The sequence below is a fragment of the Carcharodon carcharias genome, chromosome 32 (assembly GCF_017639515.1).
Source record: "Carcharodon carcharias isolate sCarCar2 chromosome 32, sCarCar2.pri, whole genome shotgun sequence".
Taxonomy (NCBI): domain Eukaryota; kingdom Metazoa; phylum Chordata; class Chondrichthyes; order Lamniformes; family Lamnidae; genus Carcharodon; species Carcharodon carcharias.
In genome coordinates, this window is record NC_054498.1 from 23,680,491 (window position 1) to 23,705,205 (window position 24,715).

General features: G+C 42.0%; 1 protein-coding gene across 7 annotated transcripts in view; it reads left to right on the forward strand.

Moving 5' to 3' along the window:
- Positions 1-24,715, forward strand: part of LOC121271996 (cytoplasmic polyadenylation element-binding protein 1-like) — an 83,937-nt gene that overhangs the window by 52,527 nt on the left and 6,695 nt on the right. For 6 of the 7 annotated variants that reach the window (XM_041178296.1, XM_041178294.1, XM_041178295.1 and 3 more), the window contains 6 exons: positions 9,608-9,828; positions 18,142-18,388; positions 19,850-19,963; positions 22,514-22,618; positions 23,371-23,507; positions 24,046-24,244. In XM_041178296.1, coding sequence (XP_041034230.1) covers positions 9,608-9,828; positions 18,142-18,388; positions 19,850-19,963; positions 22,514-22,618; positions 23,371-23,507; positions 24,046-24,244 — 1,023 coding nt within the window. The remainder of the gene's footprint in view (positions 1-9,607; positions 9,829-18,141; positions 18,389-19,849; positions 19,964-22,513; positions 22,619-23,370; positions 23,508-24,045; positions 24,245-24,715) is intronic. The other variant, XM_041178292.1, reaches the window with a different exon arrangement.

Here is a 24,715-nt window from a genome sequence, read left to right on the forward strand (position 1 = left end):
CATCTCATCTCAACTCCAGGACATTACTGCAGGAGTTCCTCAAGGTAGTCTGCTGGGCCCAACCATCAACTGCTTCACCATTGACTGACCGTCCATCATAAGATTAGAGGTGGGGATGTTCGCTGATTAGTGTTCAGCTCCATTTGTGACGCCTCCGATTACTGAAGCAGTCCATGTCCAAATGCAGCAAGACTGCAACAGTATCCAGGCTTGGGCTGACAAGTGGCAAGTAACATTCATGCCACACAAGTGTCAGGCAATGACCATCTCCAACAAGAGAGAATCCAACCAACCATCGTCCCTTGATGTTCAATGGCATTACCATCACTGAATCCCCCATTATCAACATCCTGGGGGTTACCAATGACCAGAAACTGAACTGGACTACACTTATACACTTTCAAAAACAGTTCCTCTGACATGTCTTCCTTCTTCCTTTAACCGAGGTTTTCCACCATGGTGGTTGACAGGGCCCTCAACCGTGTCCAGCCCATCTCCCGCGCATCTGCCCTCTCACCTTCCTCTCCCTCCCAGAAACATGATAGGGTCCCCCTTGTCCTCACTTGTCACCCCACCAGCCTCCGCATTCAAAGGATCATTCTCCACCATTTCCACCAATTCTAGCATGATGCCACCACCAAACACATCTTCCCTACGCACACGCACGCGCACACCCCTGCAGCATTCCATAGGGATCGTTCCCTCTGGGACACCCTGGTCCACTCCTCCATCACCCCCTACACCTCTACCACAGCACCTTCCCATGCAACTGCAGAAGATGCAACACCTGCCCCCTTACTTTACCTCTCCTCACTGTCCAAGGGCCCAAACACTCCTTTCAAGTGAAGCAGCATTTCACTTGCACTTGCCTCAATTTATTCTACTGCATTCATTGCTCCCAATGCGGTTTCCTCTACATTGGAGAGACCAAACGCCGACTGGGTGATCGCTTTGCGGAACACCTGCGGTCTGTCCGCAAGCATGACCCAGACCTCCCTGTTGCTTGCCATTTCAACACTCCACCCTGCTCTAATGCCCACATGTCCGTCCTTGGCTTGCTGCAATGTTCCAGTGAAGCTCAACGCAAACTGGAGGAATAGCACCTTATCTTCCAATTAGGCACTTTACAGCCTTCTGGACTGAATATTGAGTTCAACAATTTTAGATTGAGCTCTCCTCCAACCCCACCCCCAGTACGGTCCCCCCCCCCCTTAAATTTTAAAAAGAACATTTTTTTTCCAATAATTTTTATAGATCTTTTCCCACCTATTTCCATTATTTTTAAATGTATTTTCATCCATTGTTTTATCTCTGCCTTTTAGTCTATTTCGATTCCTTCACCCCACCCCACCCCCACTAGGGCTATCTGTACCTTGCTTGTCCTGCTTTCTACCCTTAGCACATTCCTTAGATAATATCACCACCTTCAACACCTCTTTGTCCTTTTGGTTATCTCCACCTATTACTGGCCCTCTATCCAGCTCTACCTGTCCCAGCTCCCCCCCCACCCCCAACCAGCTTATATTTCACTTCTCTTCTATTTTTACTTCTGTTGAAGAGTCATACGGACTTGAAACATTAACTGTGTTCCTCTCTGCAGATGCTGCCAGACCTGCTGAGTTTTTCCAGGTATTTTTATTTTTGTTTTGGATTTCCAGCATCTGCAGTTTTTTTGCTTTTAGACTTATAAAATATTGTCTCTACAAGACCAGGTCAGAGGCTAGGAATCCTGCCTCCCAAAGCCCATCTACCATCTACAAGGCACAAGTAAGGAGTGTGATGGCGTACTCCCCATTGCTTGGATGAGTGAACCTCCCACAGCATAAACTTGACACCATCCAGGACAAAGCATTCCACTTGATTGACACCCCATCCACAAACATTCACTCCCTCCACTGACGCACAGTAGCAGCAGTGTGTACCATCTACAAGATGCACTGCAGGAATTCACCAAGGCTCCTTGGACAGGACCTTCCAAACCCACAACTGCTACCATCTAGAAAGACAAGGGCAGCAGACACATGGGAACACCACCACCTGGAAGTTCCCCTCCAAGTCACTCACCTTCCTGACTTGGAAATATATCACCATGCCTTCACTGTATCTAGGTCAAAATCCTGGAACCCCCCTCCCTAACAGCACTGTGGAAGACTTCAGTCGTTCAAGAAGGCGGCGCACCACCACTTCTTAAGGGCAATTTAGGGATGGGCAATAAATGCTGGCCCAGCCAGCGAAGCCCACATCCCATGAATGAAAATCAATTAATGTAGATGGAAGGATGCTGACAAAAACCATTTCTAAGTGTATTGAAACCCATTTTCTATAGAATATCCTTGCCTTTCCATGTAACCTGAACAATTCTACTCCTTTTACTCTTCTGAAGGAATTGATTTACTGAATCACAGTTCCACAGAATCCACCCAGCAGTTCACAGAAACTGCCTTGATTAAGTAGCCATTTGGTGTATATGTAAAGTATTGTTGTAGGGGAAGGGGGATGTTTGTAAACTGTTCTCCTTGAAATTTGTGCCTCATTCAAGCATGTTGGTAAGTAGCAATTCCTGTTTCCCCATGTTGGTATTCTGAGGCCAATTTATGGCACTTTTTGTTGTAATCTTGGCTAAAACTTACAAATTTTACTGCACAAACAAGTGATTAAGCATGAGTTTACAAAATGAGCCATTAAGAATGTTTTTGTCTGGTGAATGTGTTTCACCCCTTCTCGGGTTACTGGTTCTTTCCTCTGATCTAAATCTTCCCAAATGCAGCTTAGGGCAGCTTCATTTTTTTACCTTCCTGCTGAATTTTTCATCAATATGCACTGGCAGCATTTCATACCTTCTATCAATCTTGAGGTTAACGTGGAGGAGGTTTGAGCCAGTCATGAGGGCTTCATACTGATCCTGTGGATAGGATGACTACCTTCACTGTAATATACTAATTCAATATATATCCAGTTTAGTGGATACTGGAAGGAAGTGCCTTTTTTAAATACCTACTTAAGAGAGTCAGATGAACTTGTCTGTTACACTTGGCTGCATAGTAACCTTGACCTCAATGTCTACTCTACTTGAGTTGACAAAAGGCAAATTGAAGCAAAATGGTGGTTTATACTGATATTTGGATTGATAATCCAAGCATTTCTCCCATTATATTTCAAAAGCCTACACTAAATCAATCTAATATTTGAAAAATGAGAAACCTACATTGAAACTATTAAACAAATGAGTCAAGATATTGGATTGTGCTACAGCTTGCTGTGAATCACTAATTTTAGAAAGAGGAGATCCATTATGGCTATAAAGTCAGTTTTACTACCAAAGGCATCAGTTGTTGCTCTGCATTTAGACTCCCTTCAGTTTAAGTAGAAATAATAATCCTTCAGTCTTGTGCTGGTTACAAGATTCCAAATTCTGTTAGCGTACAACAGGTTTTTGCCCAATGCATTCGTGATGGTTGATCTTGAATTAAAAGAAACAAGTAGGCTTTTTTATATAAGACTTCATGTATTTGTTCCCTACCCCCTGCAAGTCCATATTCCAATCTTCAAATTTCTTCCAACTATTTATTCTGGTGATTTTTAATTTATGTCCTTTGCTGCTTTGCAATTAGCAATGGATTGTTTACTAGGTCAAGGAATGAATTGATTTAAATTTATTGCTAAAATTTAACAATCATTCCCTCAAGTTCCACTAAGTATTGATGGTGATGGTCACTGCTAAGGCAATCTTGACAAGATGACAAAGATTTTTTTTGTGATTACTTAGCTACTCTAGAGCAGTAACTGGCGTTACATAGAAAATAACTCTGCCATGTTTATAACTCTCTGCCTAGCAGGCTTGCATCAGCAACATAGTAGCCAGCCCTCTTTGTGAACTATTAGAGGGACAACCTTGTTCTGAAGGTCAATAATTCCTGCTGCTAAGCTATTTAGCCTGAGTTTGACTAATATCCAGCTGAGAGGAGTGGCATTAAACTCTACTCCTCCAAAATAAAGAACTAAATAAAAAATTGATTTGTTTTTTAAAACCTCTAAATTGTTTGCAGAAACCCTGGATAATTAATATTGGCTCATTAAACTCTGGAATCCTTAACTCCTGACTCTAAACCTCTTTTTTTTGACTGGAGTCAATTGTTGGAATGAATTTTTGGTGCAGCCAGTAAGTCTGGCTTTTTTGACTCTACTATGTAATTTGAATGTTTTGCATCTACAGTGTATTCTATATAACTGGCTATCCTGATCAACAAGCAGTGATTCCCTCCATACTCCACTATTGCATAGCTTGACATGACCAGTACTAAATGGAGGGGGGAAATTGAGTTTGGGTTGGTGGGGGATGATGGATAAAAGTTTTTAAAGTATATGCATTGGGGCATGAGTTGTGAAGGTGGGAGGTGATTGAACAGAACTAGAATGGTACAGGTTATTAGCATAAAAGCAAAATACAGCAGATGCTGGAAATCTGAAACAAAAATAAAAATAGCTGGAAAAACTCAGGTCTAGCAGCATCTGCGGAGAGGAATACAGTTAATGTTGAGTCTGTATGACTCTTCATCAGAACTGAGGAAATATATAGGCTCTATTTCCTCTGTTGAGTCATACGGGGGACTTGAAACGTTCGTGGTATTCCTCTCCACAGATGCTGTCAGACCTGCTGAGTTTTTCCAGCTATTTTTATTTTGGTACAGGATACTACCAACTGTAATCAACCAATTGTGGCCAATGGACAGCCAGAAATTGAGGATTTTTTTTTTTTTAAAGGAAAAACAACTTTAGTAAGGGTTTTAGTGCAGGAATGGACCCATGTTGGTGGTGGAAATGAGCAGCTTTACTAATGGTGTGAAGCTGAGTTGTAATTTCTTACTGATTTGATACAAATGTCCCTTCTCCCCTACCATGTGCCAATGGCTAAAAACAGATTGGCAATCTGAAGGCACAGAACTAACTGGTGACAGGCTCAAGAAATGATGATTAGAACTGGGTGTCATTAGCAGACTTGTATAAACTGCCTGTAAGAGGTTGCAGATGGATCCTTAAGGGGTTGTGGCAGGGACAGTGCGGAATGGGGAAGCAAGACCAGTGCTGGAGGTATTGTACTCTGGGGCAGCCAAGCAAGGACATGCCCACAAAGTAGTGTAGTTGAAGTGGAAAATAATGAAGGATCATATTCAGATGCAGTGAATGCTGTATGTAATTTTGACTGGTCTGGGTCGTTTCAAATGCTGTAAGCAAGTTAGAATCTGGATTGGGAGGGAACTGGTGGATGGAAGGAGGTAGGGGAAGGAAATTGCCTTCCTCCAGGATCTTTGAGGAAAGGAGTTGGGTGTTTTTGTTTTGAGGGAGAAAAGGGAGGGATGGTGCTTGAGGGGGAAAAACAGTAGTGAAGGGGGTCAAGCGGATGGCTTTTTCCTTTTGGAGAATAAGGGTAAGTGAAAACTGACCAAGGATAATGGTGGAGTGGGTTGGAGATGAGTTTAGAATTGATGGGGTGGAACAAAAAGCCAGAGGTAGCTGCACGGATGGCCTTGATTTTCCATGCTTGGTATTGGAAATGAGGGTAGTGCAAAGGGCACAAGGAGATAATTAGTCATGAAAGACCTTTTAGCATGACGGTGGTTACCTTTAACATAGTAATTCTTGACATTGTCAAACCAGTTCTGCACTAGGCACACCTTAGTTTATAGCACGATCTAGAGTAAAGATGAGGACTGTAAAATCCACAAACAGAACTGTCCCAGTAGACCGATCATGTCAGCCTGCTCCTGCCCCACGGAACTCATTTCTCATTATCTTGACTCCCTTCTCTCTCCCCTTGTCCAGTCCCTTCCCACCTACATCTGTGATTCCTCTGACACCTAGTACGTCACATCAACAATTTCCAGTTCCCTGGCCCCAACCTCTTCCTCTTCACCATGGATGTCCAATCCCTCTACATTTCCATCCCCCACCAGGATGGTCTGAGGGCCCTAAGCTTCTTCCTCAAACAGAGGCCCAAACAATCCCCATCCACCACTACTCTCCTCCATCTGGCTGAACTTGTTCTCACAGTGAACAATTTCCCCTTTAACTCCTCTCACTTCCTCCAAATAAAAGGTGTGGCTATGGGTACCTGCATGGGCCCCAGCTATGCCTGTCTCTTTATGGGGTATGTGGAACATTCCTTGTTCCAGTCCTACTCCGGCCCCCTTCCACAACTCTTTCTCCGGTACATCGATGATTACTTCGGTGCTGCTTCATGCTCTCGTTGGGACTTGGAAAAATTTATTATCTTGCTTCCAATCTCCACCCCTCCATCATTTTCACATGGTCCATCTCTGACACTTCCCTTCCTTGACCTCTCTGTCTCAATCTCTGGTGATAGACTGTCCACCAATATCCATTACAAGCCTACCGACTCCCACAGCTACCTCGACTACAGCTCCTTGCACCCTGCTTCCTGTAAGGAATCCATCCCATTCTCTCAGTTCCTTCGCCTCCGTCGCATCTGTTCTGATGAAGCTACCTTCAAAAACAGTTCCTCTGACATGTCGTCCTTCTTCCTTAACCGAGGTTTTCCACCCACGGTCGTTGACAGGGCCCTCAACCGTGTCTGGCCCATCTCCCGTGCATCTGCCCTCACGCCTTCTCCCTCCCAGAAACATGATAAAGTCCCCCTTGTCCTCACTTATCACCCCACCAGCCTCCACATTCAAAGGATCATCCTCCGCCATTTCCGCCAACTCCAGCATGATGCCACCACCAAACACATCTTCCCTTCACCCCACCGGCAGCATTCCGTAGGGAACATTCCCTCCAGGGCACCCTGGTCCACTCCTCCATCACCCCCTACTCCTTAACCCCCACCTATGGCACCTCCCCATGCCCACGTAAAAGATGCAACACCTGCCCCTTCACTTCCTCTCTCCTCACCATCCAAGGGCCCAAACACTCCTTTCAAGTGAAGCAGCGTTTCACTTGCATTTCCCCCAACCTAATCTACTGCATTCGTCGCTCCCAATGCGGTCTCCTCTACATTAGAGAGACCAAACGTAAACTGGGCGATCGCTTTACAGAACACCTTCGGTCTGTCCGCAAGAATGACCCAAACCTCCCTGTCACTTGCCATTTTAACACTCCACCCTGCTCTCTTGCCCACATGTCTGTCCTTGGCTTGCTGCATTGTTCCAATGAAGCCCAACGCAAACTGGAGGAACAGCACCTCATCTTCCGAATAGGCACTTTACAGCCTTCTGGACTGAATATTGAATTCAACAACTTTAGATCTTGAATTCCCTCCTCCATCCCCACCCCTTTGTTTTTTCCCCCTTCCGTTTGTTTTTTCCAATAATTTATATAGATTTTTCTTTTCCCACCTATTTCCGTTATTTTTAAATCTTTTATGCCCTGCTAGTCTTTTCACCCCACCCCCACTAGAGCTGTACCTTGAGTGCCCTACCATCCATTCTTAATTAGCACATTAGTTTAGATAATATCACCACCTTCAACGCCTGTGTTCTTTTGTCTGCGGCATCTTTTGATTATCTGCTCCTATCACTACTTGCTTGTCCCTACAACCACACCAAACCCCCCCCACCTTAAACCAGCTTACATTTCACCCCTCTCCTTATATTCGCTCAGTTCTGTGGAAGGGTCATGAGGACTCGAAACGTCAACTCTTTTCTTCTCCACTGATGCTGCCAGACCTGCTGAGTTTCTCCAGGTAATTCTGTTTTTGTTTTGGATTTCCAGCATCTGTAGTTTTTTTTGTTTTTGAGCACTGTATTGTTGCTAGTAAGTGTCTTGATGGGAATCTTGGATCAGATAGTACCTGGAGTACTATCCAATTCGGGTCGTTATAAGGTTTTGTACATTCAAGCGATGAAGCTGATCCTAGTGTGAAGTTTGGAGAAATTAGATGCCCCCTTTCCAGGTAGAAGGCTGGGGATTTTGGGAATTTTCAGTTGGTTAAGTGAGTAGAAATTGGAAATCTGAAACTCTTGAATTGTTCAAATGGGGACAATGGCCTTAAAACTGGAAAAATTTGTCTGGAAGCCAATTAGTGTGAACAACTTTCTAATGAGATCAGTGTAGAAAATTGGAAAATTCAAAACAATTAACTGTGACTAGGGAGAGGGATGGAAGCTACTTCTGGATGGAGAAATAAGATGGGCTGGGAGTGTAATCTCTTACCTTGAATGCTACTCCAAGTTAGCATCCACATTGCTTTGCTTTGTTCTGGGTCAAATTTCAGTGGTTCACAACCCTTTCAGTAAAGACATCTTCACCTCAATCCTAAATTCCACCCCCTGCCCCCCTCCCTGCCAGCCAGTTCTGGACTTCCAACCAGGGGAAGCCACCTCTCAGAAATCTGCACCATCTACCCCCAAGAAATTTAAACATTTCAAAGAGATTACCTCGCATTCTAGGGGCTATAAGCCTAGCTACTTAATTACTCACTCCTAGTAGCACAATTCCCTCATCCCAGGAATCAGTCTGTTTGAACCTTATTTAGTTTGTGCTCCCTCCAAGGCAAGTATATCTTTACTTGGAATGTATACAGTACTCCAGGAGTGGTTTCACTAAGGCCTGAGTCAATTGCAGTAGGATTTCCTTGCTGTTCTCCAATTCCTTTTTATAAAAAAGTTGCTGTAAACCATTTATTTTCACATTTTACTTGCTATACCTGCATGTTTGACCATCTGTGGTTTGTGTACAAGGACACCCAGGTTCCTTGAGAAAGTTTTTAGTCCTGTCATTTTAAAAACATTCAATCTTTTTCTATTTTGCTGCCAAAGTGGATAATTTCACATTTCTCCATTTATGTTTGATGTGCCATGTTCTTGACCACTCATCCAAATTCTTTTTTCAGCCCCTCTCCTCAGTTTACTCTCCCACTGGGCTTTTGTATCGTCAGCAAACTTGATATGTTCAGTCCTTCATCCAAGTCATTGGTATAGATTGTAAATAGCTTAGGCCTGTCATTAATTCTTTATGATTAGCCTGCAAACCTGAGAACTATCTGTTTATTCCTGTTTTCTGGCTGTTGATGTATATTGTGTTCAATCCTGAGTCCTAATTTTGTTTAATAACTCCATAACACCTTTTATTGAACACCGTATGAAAATCCCAGACACTGCATCTGCTAGTTTTCCCCTTGCCCTCACTATGCAGGGCTGCTGAAGTAGTTTGGAGTTCACTGAGATGGTGGGCAGTGCTTTTGATGACCAACAATGAGGGCGGGCAGCTCTATCCAGTGAAAGACGACAGCTGTCAATTGTCTTCAGTGATCAAAGTTGAGTAGGTAATCATGGGTATAGATGGTGAGATTGGGCAACAGTTTGGGTCTAATTTTAAGGTCTGGCTCAAACAGTGAAGTCGGGTAGATTTGGAAGTCCAGCTGGAGGATGAGTAGGAGGGATGAAAGGATGAACTCTTGAGTAGGTGTCGGAAGGGTGAAGAGGTGCTTAAACATGGAATTTGGGAATGAGAACAATGTTGTCACTACTTTGGGCAGGGAATGTTATGAAATGTACAGTTAGGGAGGCATCTTGAGGGGGAGGACGGTTGTTAATTCAATGTTTCATCTAAAGTTAATGTGTACATTGAAATTACTTTTTCCCCCACTTAGTTTTAGGCTTGCTCACTAACCCCCTGAGTGCTCAGCTGACTAGAACAGCAGTTGGGTTTCCATCACTGGACCCAATTGGATCAAATTACGCTGATCAAATTGCATCATCTTTGCCAAAGCGAATGGATAGCCGTTCAGTGTTGGACTCGCGATCAAGCAGCCCGTCTGACTCCGATACAAGTGGCATCAGCTCTGGCTCTGATCCCCTTTCAGAGCTAATGGTAAGATTTCTTCAATTTCTGAATCTAGTAAGCATCTAATTATACACCATTCAACATGGTACAGCAGATTGGTACAGGCTAGTAAAGTGTTCTTTTTGTCCTCAGTTGGCTTTTCGCCTAGCTTTGCTCTGTCAGCAAATCTGGATACATTATTCTGTCTCCTTATCCAAATCTATATCAAAATATAGATCAGTTGAGTGGACAAGATGGACTATAATGTGGGAAAGTTAAACGCTTGGTAGAAGGAATAGAAAAGCAAGATATTGGGAGTAGGATAATGTTCAGCATTTGGTGATACTTGTACACAGTTAACATGCAGGTACAGCAAGCAATTCAGAAAGAAATAGCGTGTTGGTTTTTATTGCAAGGGGGTTGAAATGTTAGTGTAAAGAAGTCTTGCTGTAAATATATAGGGCTTTGAGATGACAACTGGAGTGAGATTTCTAAGTGAGTAGGCTGGGCCTGTATTCCCTAAAATGAGGTGATCTCATTGAGGCATACCAAATTCTTAAGGGCTTTGATAGGGTAGGTGCTGGAAGGATGTTTTCCCTGGCTAGAGCATCTAGAACAGAGGGTCATAGTCTCAAATCTTTGGGACCCTCTAGCCCAGTGAGCTGTGGGTGTTCAGTGCCCAAAATCTATTAACCTCCATCTTGAATGCATAACTAAGGGAATTAGGAATACTTTTTTTAAGGGCATGATCAGACTTGATGAGCCATATAGAATCACAGTAGTTGCAGCACTTAACTCAAGAACATAAATGAATGGGTTAACAAGCAAGATGTAACCAACTCGGTTTCCTGTAGGCCACACTCTCCAAAGTCATCAGTTAAACAGTATTTGTTTGCTTGAATTGCAGCACTTTTTAAAATCTAGAATTTTCTTTGGATGAAGTGGATCCTCCATGATAAATATATGCTACCTATTGTGAGTAATTGCATTTAGTTTGAAACTCTTGGCTGGTCAGTCTGCTTTTAAAATGCAGAAATCGGACAAAGCGATACAATTTTCTGAAAAAAGCTTGACTGGCCAAATGGGGCCAAAAACAGTGCCAATTTAACTAGCACAATTGCAAATAATGTAGGATTTTTTGCTGGAGGTTGTGAATACAATTTGGGTACCATGGGTCAGTTCTCAACTTCATTTTGATTGTAAATGCTAACTATAAAGTTTTTAGTTTTGAGTTGACCTTTTTTTTAAAAACTGCATCCAAATCTCTTGCCAACATGAGGTTGAATAGGTAATTTTCTCCCACAAATTCTCATTGCTTTTAAGGTCTGGGAAGGAAATCTGGTGGTGATAATGCCATTTGGAAAGTGTTGTTATCCATAAGTCTAATTTAATCTTTGGCTTGCGTTGACCTTAGGCATAATGTGAAATAGGAGCAGGAATAAACTATACAGCTTGTCAAGCCTACTCCCCCATTCAGTATGACTCTAGCTGATCTTCAGCTTCAGTTCCATTTTCCTATCTGCTTCCTGTACTCCTTGATTCCCTGGGATAAAAAAATCTGCCTTTGCCTTAAATAATTCAACAATGGAGCATCCCTAACCATCACAAATCTTTGAAGAAGTTTCTCATTTCAGTCCTGAACGATCAACCCTTATGCTGAGACTGTGTATTAGATTCTCCATCCAAGGGAAATTTTGCCTATCCTGTCAAGCTGCTTCAGAATCTTGTCTCTTTTGATAAGTTCACTCTTTCGCAGCTTTTAAATTCTTTCATGGGATGTGGGCATTGCTAACAAAGCCAGTATTTGTTGCCCATTCCTAATTGCCCTAGAACCAAGTGACTTGCTCAGCCATTTCAGAGGGCAGTTAAGAGTCAGCCACAAGGACAAGACCAAGTAAGGATGGCAGATTTCCTTCCCTAAAAGGCAATAGTGAACCAAATGGGCTTTTGTGACAGTTGATAGTTCATGGTCACCATTACTGAGACTAGCATTCAATTCCAAATTAAATACTAGAATGTAAATTCCACCAGCTGCCATTGTGGGGTTTGAACCTAACAAATGTTCCCAGAGCATTTATCCTTCCAAGCACAGTGGTGTAGTAGTATTGTCACTGGACCAGTAATCCAGAGACCCAGATTGGAATCTCACCACAGCAGATGATGGAATTTGAATTCAATAAAAATCTGGAATTGAGTCTAATAGTGACAATGAAACCATTGTTGTAAAAACTCATCTGGTTCACTAAGCCCTTCTTTTAGGGAAGGAGATCTGCCATCTTTACTTGGTCTGGCCTGTGTGTGATTTCAGACCCACTGCAGTGTGGTTGACTTTTAACTGCCCTCTGAAATGGCCTAGCAAGCCACTCAGTTGTATCAAACCGCTAAAGCGTCTAAAAGGAATGAAACTGGACAGACCATCTGGCATCAACCTAGGCATCAGAAACTACAATGGCAAACTTAGCCCTGTTGACCCTGCAAAGTCCTCCCTACTAACAACTTGGGTTGTGCCAAAATTGGGAGAGCTGTCTCTCAGACTTGTCGAGCAACATTCTGACGTTGATTCAGTGAGTATGACGATGTCCCAGACGCTACCATTGCCATCCCTGGGTATGTCCTGACCTACTGGCAGGACAGACCAGAGGTGGCAGCACAGTGGTATACAGTCAGGAGGGAGTTGCCCTGGTAGCCCTCAACATGAACTCCTGACATGAAGTCTCATGACATAAAGTCAAACATGGGCAAGGAAACCTCCTGACTACCCTATACTTTTTTTTTCTCTCCCCCAGCTGATGAATCAGTGGTACTCCATGTTGAACACCACGAGGGGATAAGGGTACAACAGAATGTACTCTGGGTGGGGGGGCTTCAGTGTCCATCACAGTGGTTCAGAAGCACAGTGCAGATTGAGCTGGCAGAGCCATAAAGGAAATAGTTGCTAGACTGAATCTGTGGCAGTTGGCATGGAAACTGAGGGGAAAAAAATACTTTAACCCCATCCTCACACTTGCAGCAGGCAGGTTGGTGTTGATAGGAGTGACTAACACACAGCCCTTGGAGACTAAGTCCCATCTTCACTTTGAGGATGCCCTCTATAATGTTGTGTGGCATTACCAATGTGCTAAATGGGATAGATTTTGACCAGATCTAGCAACTTGAGACTGGGCTGTGGGCCATCAGCGACAGCAGAATTGTACTCGCTCACAATCTGTAACCTCATGGCCTGGCATATCCCCAACTCCCCTACCCAGCCAGGGGATCAACCCAGGCTCAATGAAGAGTGCAGGAGGGCATGCCAGGAGCAGTACCAGGCATACCTAAGAATGAGGTGTCAACTTGAAGCTACAAGACAGGACGACTAGTGTACCAAACAGCACAAGCATCAAGTGACTGAGCTAAGTGATTACACAACCAACAGATCAGATCTAAGCTATGCAGTCTTGCCACATCAGTCATGAATGGTGGTGAACAATTGAACAACTTGCTGGAGAAGGAGGCTCCACAAATATCCCCATCCTCAATGGAGGAGCTCAGCACATCATTGCAAAAGATGAGACACTCACAACAATTTTCAGCCAGAAGTGCTGAATAGATGATCATCTGTCTCCTTAGGAGGTCCCCAGCATCAGATGCCAGCCTTCAGTCAATTCCATTCACACTGTGGTTTTGAGAAATGGCTGAAGCTTACTGGATACTGCAAAGGCATTGGGCTCTGACAATATTTCTGCAAAAGTACTGAAGATGTGCTCCAGAGCTTGCCATGCCCCAGCCATGCCTTTCCAGTACAGCTACAACACTGACATCTCCCTGGCTGTGGAAAATTGTTCAGGTATGCCCTGTACACAAAGCAGGATAAATCCAACCTAGCCAATTATCACCCCATCAACCTACACTCTATCATCAGTAAAGTAATGGAAGAGATCATCAGCAGTGCTATCAAGCAGTACTTGATTAGCAATAACCTGCTCACTGCTCAGTTTGGGTTCCACCAGGGCCACTTGGCTCCTGGCCTTTATTACAGCTTTGGTTCAAACATGGACAAAAGAGCTGAACTCATGAGGCGAGTGTGTCTGCCCTTGACATCACGTTTGCATTTGACTGAACGTGGCATCAAGGAGTCCTAGCAAAACTGGAGTCAATGGGAATTCGTGGGGTTGGGGGGACCTCTCCACTGGTTGGAGTTGTATCTAGCACAAAAATGGTTGTGGTTGATGGAAGTTGATCATCTCTGTTCTAGAACATCACTGCAGGAGTTCCTCAGAGTAGTCTTGGCACAACCATCTTCAGCTTCATCAATGACCTTCCTTCCATCATAAGGTCAGAAGTGGGGATGTTTGCTGATTTGTCAGCACCATTCGTGACCCCCTCAGATACTGAAGCAGTGCATGTCCAAATGCAGCAAGACCTGGACAATGTCCAGGCTTGGGCTTACAAGTGGCAAGTTACATTTATGCCACACAAGTGCCGAGCAACTCAAACTGTGCACTGTATTCCAGGTGTGATGTCAATAAAGCCCTGTACAATTGTAGCAAGTCATTTTATCGTTGTACAGCAAAAGAATTGGTGTAAAGACCAACATAACATTTGCATAACTAATTGCTTGCTATACTGGCATACTGTGTTCCTTGTATGAGTACACCAGTGTCCCTCAGACCAACATTTAGAAGTTTCATACCACATTTACATTTTGCTTTTCTGCCTCACACTTCCATATTTTCCATCTGCTATCTTGTTGCCCACACATTCACCCTGTCAGTATCCCTTTGCAGCCTATTTTATCCTTGCGGCTTGCATTCCCATAGATGTTTACAGCATGTCCATGCTGGTCAACAAAGATCTGACAACACTAATCCCACCCTCCAGTGTAGTCACATTCTTCCTATAATGTGGTGACCAGAACTGCATGCATTACTCCAGTTATGGCCTTACCAGTGTTTTATACAGTTCCAGCATAACCTCCCTGCTCTTGTATTTTGTGCCTTGGCTAATAAAAGCAATTATCCTACATGCCGTCTTAACCACCTTATCTACCTGCCCTGCTACCCATGGAGATCTGTAGATGTGCACACCAAGGTCCCTCTGACCTTCAGTACTTTCCAGGATCCTACCCTTCATAATGTATTCCCTTGCCATGTTAGCCCTTCCTAAGTGCATTACCTCACCTTCTCCAGGTTGAATTTCATTTGCCACTGCTCTGCCTTCCTGACCAGTCCATTGATATCCTCCTGCAGTTTAAGGCTATCCCCCTCGTTATTTACCACCCTACCAATTTTGGTGTCATCTGCGAACTTCTTGATCTTACCCCCTATGTTAAGTCCAAATCATTTATGTACACCACAAACAGCCAGGGCCCCAGCACACAGCCCTGTGGAACCCCACTGCAAACAGACTTCCAGTCTCACACCTCTACTTCCCCATCTCAGCCAAATTTGCATCCAACATGTCACTTTGCCTTGGATCCCATGGGCCCTTACTTTCTTGACCAGTCTGCCAGGAGGGACCTTATCAAAAGCCTTGCTAAAGTCCATGTAAACCCTCAACAGTCCTGGTTGCTACCTCAAAAAATCCAATCAAATTTGTCAAACATGACTTTCTCTTAACGAATCCATGCTGACTATCTGTATGTATAATATGACTATTCCCACCTAGCTTTGTATTTGTATTGCTAGGAAGCTTAGATGAAAAGAATGAGAAATACATCTAAGTCATTAGTATAGATTGTTTGAGTCTTAGCTATTTGACACTGATTCTTGCAATAGTCCTCTAGTCACAGCCTGCCAACTTAAATGCCCTGTTGAACCCTACTCTTTGATAGAGGATTGTTAACAGCCAGCAAGCAATGTGAATATTGTTCCAACTCCATGACCCTTTACTTTGTATTGACCTTTTTGTGTGGCACCTTTAGCTGCCTACATCCATTCTTCGGAAAAGAAATGGTGTAATGAGATGTGTGGTGAGAGTCATGCACTAGAAGGTGAAATCTTTGACAAAGGGCTAACAACAGATAGTGGGTGCTTAAGAGTAAAATATTGTTTGAAAGGGATGCAGTAACAAAAAGATGGCCACAACGTGAGAGAATTGTACAATGATTCAAATCGACAGTCAGGATATAGACAAATGCAGGACTGAAAAATGATATCAGAGGTAACTAATGTGTTGAAATTGAGCACAGGAGAAGCTCCAGGCATAGATAAAGTAACATAACATCTGAAGGCCTTTGAAGAAACTAAATTAGAAGTGATAGCAGAAATCTGTGAATAAACATATATCAAAGGATGTATTCTAAGTCATTATTCTCAAGTTACCTAAGAAACAAAACAATGGCATGTGATCATTTGAACTAAGCTTAATGAGTCGTCTCATTAAACTGATCTTGCAAATCATAATAGAAATAACACATTACGCAGAAATCAGTGTAATGTATTCTGGATTTAGACCTGGAGTAGGAACAAGAGGGAATATTCATTTTGGATTAATATCCAGAAGAAAGCATAATCTTCAAGACTGAAGAGTTCAGTTCAATTGAAGTGTTTAATTGTGTTTAATGACCAAAAGCTAATGGTCATATTGCTAAGATGGGGCATTTGTCCAGAGCCTAAATTGGGACCAAATAACAAGCATTGGGCGAGAAGATGGACAGTTGGGCATTCAAGTGAAGTGTGTGTGACAAAGTTGTGTGCTATCACCAAAATTGTTCAATCTGTATGCAACTTTTCAGAATTAGTTGTACAAGAACATAAACTTGCAGTGTGATGACATGCTATTGACAGGATAGGAAAAGGGCCTACAAAATATTGTAGATCATATAAAATCTAGAAGTTTGAAATATGGATTGCTGCGGTGGGTGGGAGGGGGTTGATGGAGAGCTATTAACTATTTCCACCAGTGTTTTCTGACCCTTGCTATTCCTAACCTCCATCCTTGCTGTTCCTGTTTCCTCAGTGAGATAAATCTGTCATCCTTGGCTATCGAGGCTACCCTCTTCCTTATCCATTCTACTTCACTTTTTGAAGTTTACCCTGGTTGCTTGTAATCATGCCCCTGTAATGGTGATTAAACCGTTAGAAAATGAGGTTTAAGATTGTGTTGGGACTGTCTTTAAAGTAAAATAAAGGGGGGGGTCATGTGACCTATTCTGAAGTTTGCCTGACGACAAGCCTGGGTGATTTGATTTGGAGATTGAAGGGGGCCCGGGTCGTTTATTGGGAAGGTGCAAGATGTTTACACTAGGAGACAATGGCAGCAGCTTGTGTGCTAAAATGAATAGAATTAGTTTCCAAAGCCCCAGAAGTGTTGAATGTTGGGCTGTAAACAGTGATTCTAAACTGTCCATTTAGTACCAAGATGAAAAGTTTGGCACTTGGATAGCTAATCGGCATCTGTACCTAGATTCGAGGTCCATGTGATGCCATCAAAATGGGCTTTGAGAAGAATGATTTCTAAGATACCCTGGAAAACTCAAAGGCAGTGTGCCAGGGTTTGGTAACGAGGGAGCAGCTGGAGGCTAAGAAGTCTTTTTAGTTCAGCATGCCAGTTTTCAGAGTGCAAGCTCCCACCTGCAAAGACTGAACTCGGGAGTTTGAAGATTCACATAGCTTGTATCAGGGCGAAGACCTTTTTCTAGTTATACTCTGTGCAGGGGCCCGCCCTGGGGGGGGGGAGTTACCAGGCTGTGAGGAAAAGAACAGAAGTAAAGCCTCAAAGCAAGAATCATTTTGAACAGATTGAGGGAGAATTAATGGTCCAACTAAAGAGACAGTGTAAGAAATACCTATGATGTGTTTTTGTAATTTGTCCTATGGTTTGAAGCGTTAGTTGCCTGCAAAGTTGACGTTTAGTCAGTAGAGCTTTTATTCTTTAAATGAAGCATCTTAATATGAAATCTTTATTTCTGTTATTAACTAGAGGTTTGAATTTCTTAAGTTTGGTCCCTTCAGAGATAGTAACACTAGGTTATTCATTCATCCATGTAGATGTTCTGTATATTCAGATAAAGAACCTTAGTTTTAAAAAAAATTATTTCCCTGCATGGATCTTACTCACTATACTATCACCATTTAAATGTGTTCCTTACTGTCCCACTTTGTGACTAAAGACCATCAGTTGCTCTGTAATGATTAGCAATTTGACTGAAGTGTTTGAGGTAGGAAATTGTGATCTCATTTGCTTTTTTCATTCAAAAGATCCTTTGCACTGCACTGCTCTTTGCTTCAGCTGCTAAAATGAGAATTTTAACAATCATGTATTTGCTTTGGTACTTAACATTAGGGAAAGTTAACACTTTTTTAAAAATGAATTTTCAACCTTGTATATACAGTCTTGAATTCCTGCCACCTGTATCTGGTAAATGTGTTTTTCTTTTAGTCAAGCCTTCGCATTTCTCCTCCAATTTCCTTCTTGCCCATGGGTGGAGTAGGCAGGGATCCAATGAAACGAATTGGCATGAGCTCTCGACTGGATCAAGACCAGGCTTCGGTGACCAACCCTGTGAGCCCCAATCCCTTCAAAAGATGGTCAACAAATTCTGGGTGGGCAAACTGGGATCTTCTGGAGAGTCCAGAAGATCCTTTTAGCATGGAAAAGGAGGCCAGGCTGCACAGGCAAGCTGCAGGTAAGGTGGCAAATTTCTTCTGTTTCAAAGCTCAACTATTTGGTTAATACATGATTTTTTTTAAATTGAGTAATCAGTTCATTTTCTGTCTTGGTTGTATCTGTAAATTGACACGAGGGATGTTGCTGATTTCCTGGTGGGAAACCTCTTCAATTTACAGCACCACTAATCAGTCCAACTGGTCTAGATTAGGCAAAAAGCTAGGACATTATTTAGTGCCTGGAAGCTAACCCTTAATTCTTCACTCGTGTTCTGCTTTTAATCACTTTATGCTTTAAATGACTTCCCAGAAGATTAATGGAAAACATTTTTTTGATGGACCCTTTTAGGGCAGTTTATAAAGATGGGCACTTCTGAATTCATCAGAAAATGCACCTGATGCAGTACTAAGAAAAAAATCACAGGATGAAAATTTATTTGTTTCTCTATGGCAAGGTAGTAGGAGCCAGACAATTAGTATGCCATCTGCTTCAAGGATGTTTGCATGACATGAAGACCTTAAATGTTGACTATCACACCTGAGTCACTAGCTGGCTAAAGAGGGAAATGGTGACACCTCCTGTGGGCTGGTGTGTACTACAAGTTAACCAGTGGCTACAACAGCTTGGGTAACATGCGCCAATGCCAAAAACAACCCACAGTGACTTGTGGCAGCTTGTGGTAGAACCTGCCTCAAGGATTGGCCTTCAAAGCTATCAGCAAAGCTCTCCCCACTTAAATGGATTATTTGCTGTGTCCATCATCTTGTAGATGGAAGGATGCCAACAACAGATTGATTGATTTAAGCAATCATGAGAATGCCAACCACCTCCAAATCAAAATGAAGGAATTTGTTTTCCTTAAGCACTTGTGATTGCTTTATGAGCACTTCTTGGTGTATAAATTCATTTTAATTTCTTGGGTGCAAGATCCAATTTTTAAAATTCTGTCTCTGGTCCCTTTTTAAAAGATGCTGTCCAATAAAACATGAATACATGTCTATAATTTCCTTGTGATTAATCTGAATGTCAATTAATGAACATGGATTCAGAAGACTACTTCAGTTGAAACTTTATCCTTTTCACATCACTGCCTCCTATTAATTGTGGACTCAACTCCTATCTCTTGGTGTAGGCTTTTGTTCCTAGCCTCTCCATCAGTTTTAAATGCACGAGATTCTATTGCTACTACAAGTATAAGCATTTCAATTCTGCTTAGCTTGTCCAGAGGCAAGAGAAATGCTAATAACTCATTACTCACAACAAATCCCATGTATTAGTGGGAGGGAAGACATGATGCAATATTTTATAAATTGACTCAAACCATGAACCAGTTGGAATTCAAGACCTAGCCACTCAAGTCTCAATTTTTGCAGCATTACTACAAAATGGAATGCAAAGAGTGTATGACCTGTCCTGGTAAAACAATATAGAAGGGTTGAAATCTAATGCTTGTGAATATTCATGTTTTCTTTCCTGAAAGCAATGAGTGAAGCCACATTTACTTGGAGGGGCCAACTCCCACCCCGGAATTACAAGAACCCAATCTATTCCTGCAAAGTGTTCTTGGGTGGTGTACCCTGGGATATCACTGAAGGTAAGTGTTAGTTACTGAGGTTGCTGAATCAGAAGCGCTGTTGTATTGCAGGGTAATTTCAGTTTGCATTAGTCTTTGGATTGCTGTAAGAATGGAACTTTTTGCCTTTTTAAAGCTAGCTTGCTGTTGTGGGTGTTTAAATAAACCGATGGCTTGTGATTAAATTTGCTTTGGTTTGTACGCCAAGGTCTCAGCTATTCAAATGAAGGTGATTTTTTTCTCTAATCCCAGTGCTTTGATATTGTAAATGTTTTTCTCTACTGAAATTTTGGCAGGAAGAATAGAAACAGCATATTATTGAAATGGAGAGAGGTTGCAGAACTTGGCAGTACAGAGGGATCTGGGTGTCCTGGTACATTAGTTGCAAAAAATTTAGTGTGCAGGCATAGCAAATGATTAGGAAGGCGAATGGAATATAAAAGTACAGATATTTTTCTACCGTTGTACAGGGTCTTGTTGAGACCACACCCAGGGTACTGTGTACAGTTTTTGGTCTCCTTATTTAACAAAGGTTGGAAATTGCATTAGAAGCAGTTCAGAGATGGTTCACTTGACTGATTTCTGGGATGAGGGGATTAGTTTATGAGGAAAGATTGAACTGGTTGAGTCTGTATCCATTGGAGTTTAGAATAATGAGAGGTAATCTTACTGAAATAAACAAAACCGTGACCTTGTGGGGAATTGACCGGATGGATGTTTTCCATTTTAAGATTAAGATGAAAATTTTTTTTGAAGGTTAAGTCTGGAATTCTTCCTTCCAGTGGTAGAGGTGGGGGTTATTGAATATTTTCAAGCCAGAGGTGATAAATTCTTGATTTAATGAGGGAATAAAAGGGTTATCGGGGGTAGGCAGGATAATGGCATTTGAGAACAAGATCTGATCAGCCAGATCTTATTGAATGGCAAAACAGGCTCGAGGGGCCAAATGACCTCCTAATTCATATGTTTGTCGAAGTGAATGGCTACTTGCAGCACTGGAATGCTGGATTGCCAAGATTTTTTGCTTGAATTTTTGTGTCAAAATTCAATTAGTTTGACATATTAGACCTGTGGGGGGAGGGGGGGGGATCCATGAATCAGTTAAATGCTGCTTTTCTGTTGAACAAAATGAGTTGCATTTCCCAACATTGCGAGGTTACTTGCTAGTTCCAATATTGCCCTTCTGAGCAAGCTGTCTAGTTTATAGTTTAACTAAATATACAGGCGGAAGGCTAAATACCACTTTAAAAGTTAGACCTACTTGGGTTCAAACAGACCCTGTTGAAGATGGATTTAAGCCTATATCTTGGGGCCTAAGGTGGTCTTGACAGCATGTTTCCTACTCTACATTTTGGCACCCTTCAGTAGCAGTGGCAAAAATCTGTGCATGCTCTTCAAGTGTATCACCTCCTGTTTCCTGGATAGACTATGCCATTTCACTTCTTGCATAAAACTCTTAATGGTCTTTTTTGTTGCCCTAGAACTCCAATATTTCAGTCACTTCACTTCAATTTAAGATCAAATGTCTAAGACCTAGCTCCCCTTCTCATCCTGCCATGTAAAAACTCCCTCCGGAATACTTATCCTTGAAATCAGCTTTACCTTTTTTACCTTTTGGAACACTTGAGGCTACCATCCCCTTGCTGGTGCAGTCCAGCACCCCAAACTGTGCAAGGTGTTCATGGGGAGGATGGGGGACAGGAGAAGAGGAGCAACTGTTTTCTCCCAAATAGATTAGCCAAGTGGCTAGTGGAATGGTCTGCTCCCTTGGATAAATATTTGGACTCCAAAAGTGGAGCGCTCCACTACTAAATATTTTGGACACTGGGCTGTTCCATGTTGCAGCCTTACAGATAGTTAAAATGAATGCCAAATTCAATGAAGCAATGGCCTCCTGCCTCTATTGCAAAAGATCTCTACTTCAACCAATCCACTGGATTATTCTTGTACAGGTGAGGATAGTTTCCTCCCATTGTTAATCTGTATTGTATTCAACTTCTCAGCCATCCTTACAATCTCTTGAACCTCTTGGATAATACATAACATTAAATGCCACTGATTTGAATTTATCTAATAAAGGGTATATAGTTACTGATCTGCGCAGCTGTCTGTATTGAGATTTAGCCAGTGGCAGATGACTTGGACATGCTGTAAATTTAAATTACAATTTCAGCTCAAAGTCCCTGTCCAGGTAGAAACATATCGTGATCAAAAACCAGTGGTGAGCAACATACTGAGGAAGAGTTAATCTTGAGATGGAGGTTGTGTAGATAAGTAACATTCTAGGAATGCAACATTAGATTGAATTTTGAGAATTGGCTAAATCTGAAAGCACTCAGCTCTCAATTAGAGCTCCTTTATTAATTTTCAAACTGGAAGTTAATGTGGCAGTCTGTGTCTATTGTTCTGCTGAGCACCCGTAGTCGGTGTGAAAAGGTAACCAAAGATGAGCAGTTTTTTTTAAATGGTTTGATAATGTCATAATGGGTTTGTTGGAGCTTTTTGGCAGATGACACTAATGGTTAAAGTGAAGTTTAATATTGTAAACTTTATTTCCCTCTTCCTCCCTAGTTGGACTTATAAATACTTTCAGGGTATTTGGCTCATTGAGTGTGGAATGGCCGGGTAAGGATGGCAAGCACCCTCGATGCCCACCCAAAGGTAATATGCCGAAAGGTAATGAGAGCTGAGACATGGTAGGACGCTTTACCTGTTCTGACAGTCACAGTCACTAAGGTTGAGGGTCAGAGCACTGGTATGCATGCAGCTACAACTGATACCAAGCCACTATGGATAGTGGGTAAGGGTGTTCAAGGCAGGTTTAAATAGTGACCAAATTAGCTAATGGTGAAGGCTGGTGTGTTTTATTTTAAATGGAAATCTCCGTTGCACTTAGTAAGACACTTACAAAACCTGTGTTGCTGTCCACCTACCGGGTAGAAATGTCTACCAACTAATAGTGAAGATACTGTCAGTCATGTATAATTCCTTGAGCAGTTTGGGTCCCTACTCATCAAATAAAAATGGTGTTTTAAATTCAGCTCCCTACAGAAAAACTTTGATTTAAGCTTGCGTGAAAATTTAGTGGGCTATTTGTAAAAATGGAGTCCAACTTGTAGAATGGCTGGCATTTGATTCTAAATATTTGGCTATTAGAGGAACTCTAATATTTTTATGGAACAGGATTACTTCAGACAAGTAAAATCCTAATCTAAGCATCATTCTGATCCAAGTATCACAACCTGGTTCCAGTAGAAATCAAACTTTATAGCCATTTTATCAATGAACTGCCATTAATGACTTTGGTTCAGTTTTTTTTCTTTTGAAGTTAATTTGGAAAGGTGCACCCTTTTGCAATCACTTTCAGGTTTACTACGAATTGCAAGGACTTCTGTATCTTATGGTTAATATGTTTGTTTTATTGCTAGGCTATGTCTACTTGGTTTTTGAATCTGAGAAGTCTGTTCGTGCATTACTGCAATCCTGCACACACGACCTTATGAGTACTGATGGCGCAAGTGAATATTATTTCAAGATGTCAAGTCGCAGGATGCGCTGCAAAGAGGTAGTGCTCATTTTGAGCAATTTTAGTGAAGCCTTGTATAGAGAATCTTGATTTTTGCCAACTTGCTCTCCTATCCTGTAAGTGGCTCCTGATGTTTGTTTAGTGTAATACAAAACTGGTTTCATATGATCTTAAATTTGGGTTTGAACTCGGAAATCATTCCTTCTGGTTTTTGACCACAAGGTATGAACTAAATGATTTGGCTTAGAACTGGTGTACTGTTTTGCTGTGAGCACTTAAAAGCTCTTTGGTTAATCTTGATAGATGTAGAAAAAACATCCAGATATTAAACTGTAATGCAGTTTATCCCCACTTGTCAAGCTTTCGGTTCTCTAAGCTTAAAACACTACTGCCTTCTACCTATCCTATTAGGGAGGAAAGAAGTGATATATGGAGTCATCTACTTAGTACCTCCTATAGCCAGTCTTTTTAATCTTAAATGCTCAAATATCTGCACTAGTGTATAATCATAGTAATAAGTAGATTGGAGCTTTTAAACCATGCTTATAAATCATTGCTCTAACTTTTTCTTTTTCAGGTACAGGTGATACCTTGGGTCCTTTCTGACAGCAACTTTGTCCGCAGCCCATCCCAGCGCCTGGACCCAAGTAAAACGGTGTTTGTTGGAGCACTGCATGGAATGTTGAATGCAGAGGCCTTAGCAGCAATTATGAATGATTTATTTGGTGGAGTAGTATATGCTGGTATTGATACTGACAAGCACAAGTATCCAATTGGTATGTTACATCTGTACTGAGTATTCCTAGTAAGTTTATGCTCTGGTGTTCCTCATTTTAATTTGACATCTTCATTTTAAATATCTAATTGTTTTAGAAATGCTGTATACCTTTAATCTAGTCAAGGTGATGTCACAATTTGACTTAGTAATGCTTTCTTGCTACCAGTATACCATGTATTGCAGTGCATGTGAGTTTGCTATGGTTTCTTGGTCTGTCCTTCTCTTGCACTGCTACAGCTTCCAATAGTTAAAGCAAATTTTTCAGAGCATATGTGAAGGATGTCTTAATCTTGCCCTCAGGAAAATTTAAGCTGGGCTGAGTGCAATGGTTAAAGTTAAGAATAAAATTCTGGAGACACGGGTCAGGCAGCAAGCTGATTCAGGTCTCTCTCTGATCTTTCAGCAGAAGGTTTCTGATGAATAGTTAACTCATTTTCCTCCAGGTGCTGCCTGCATGAGTTTCCAGTAT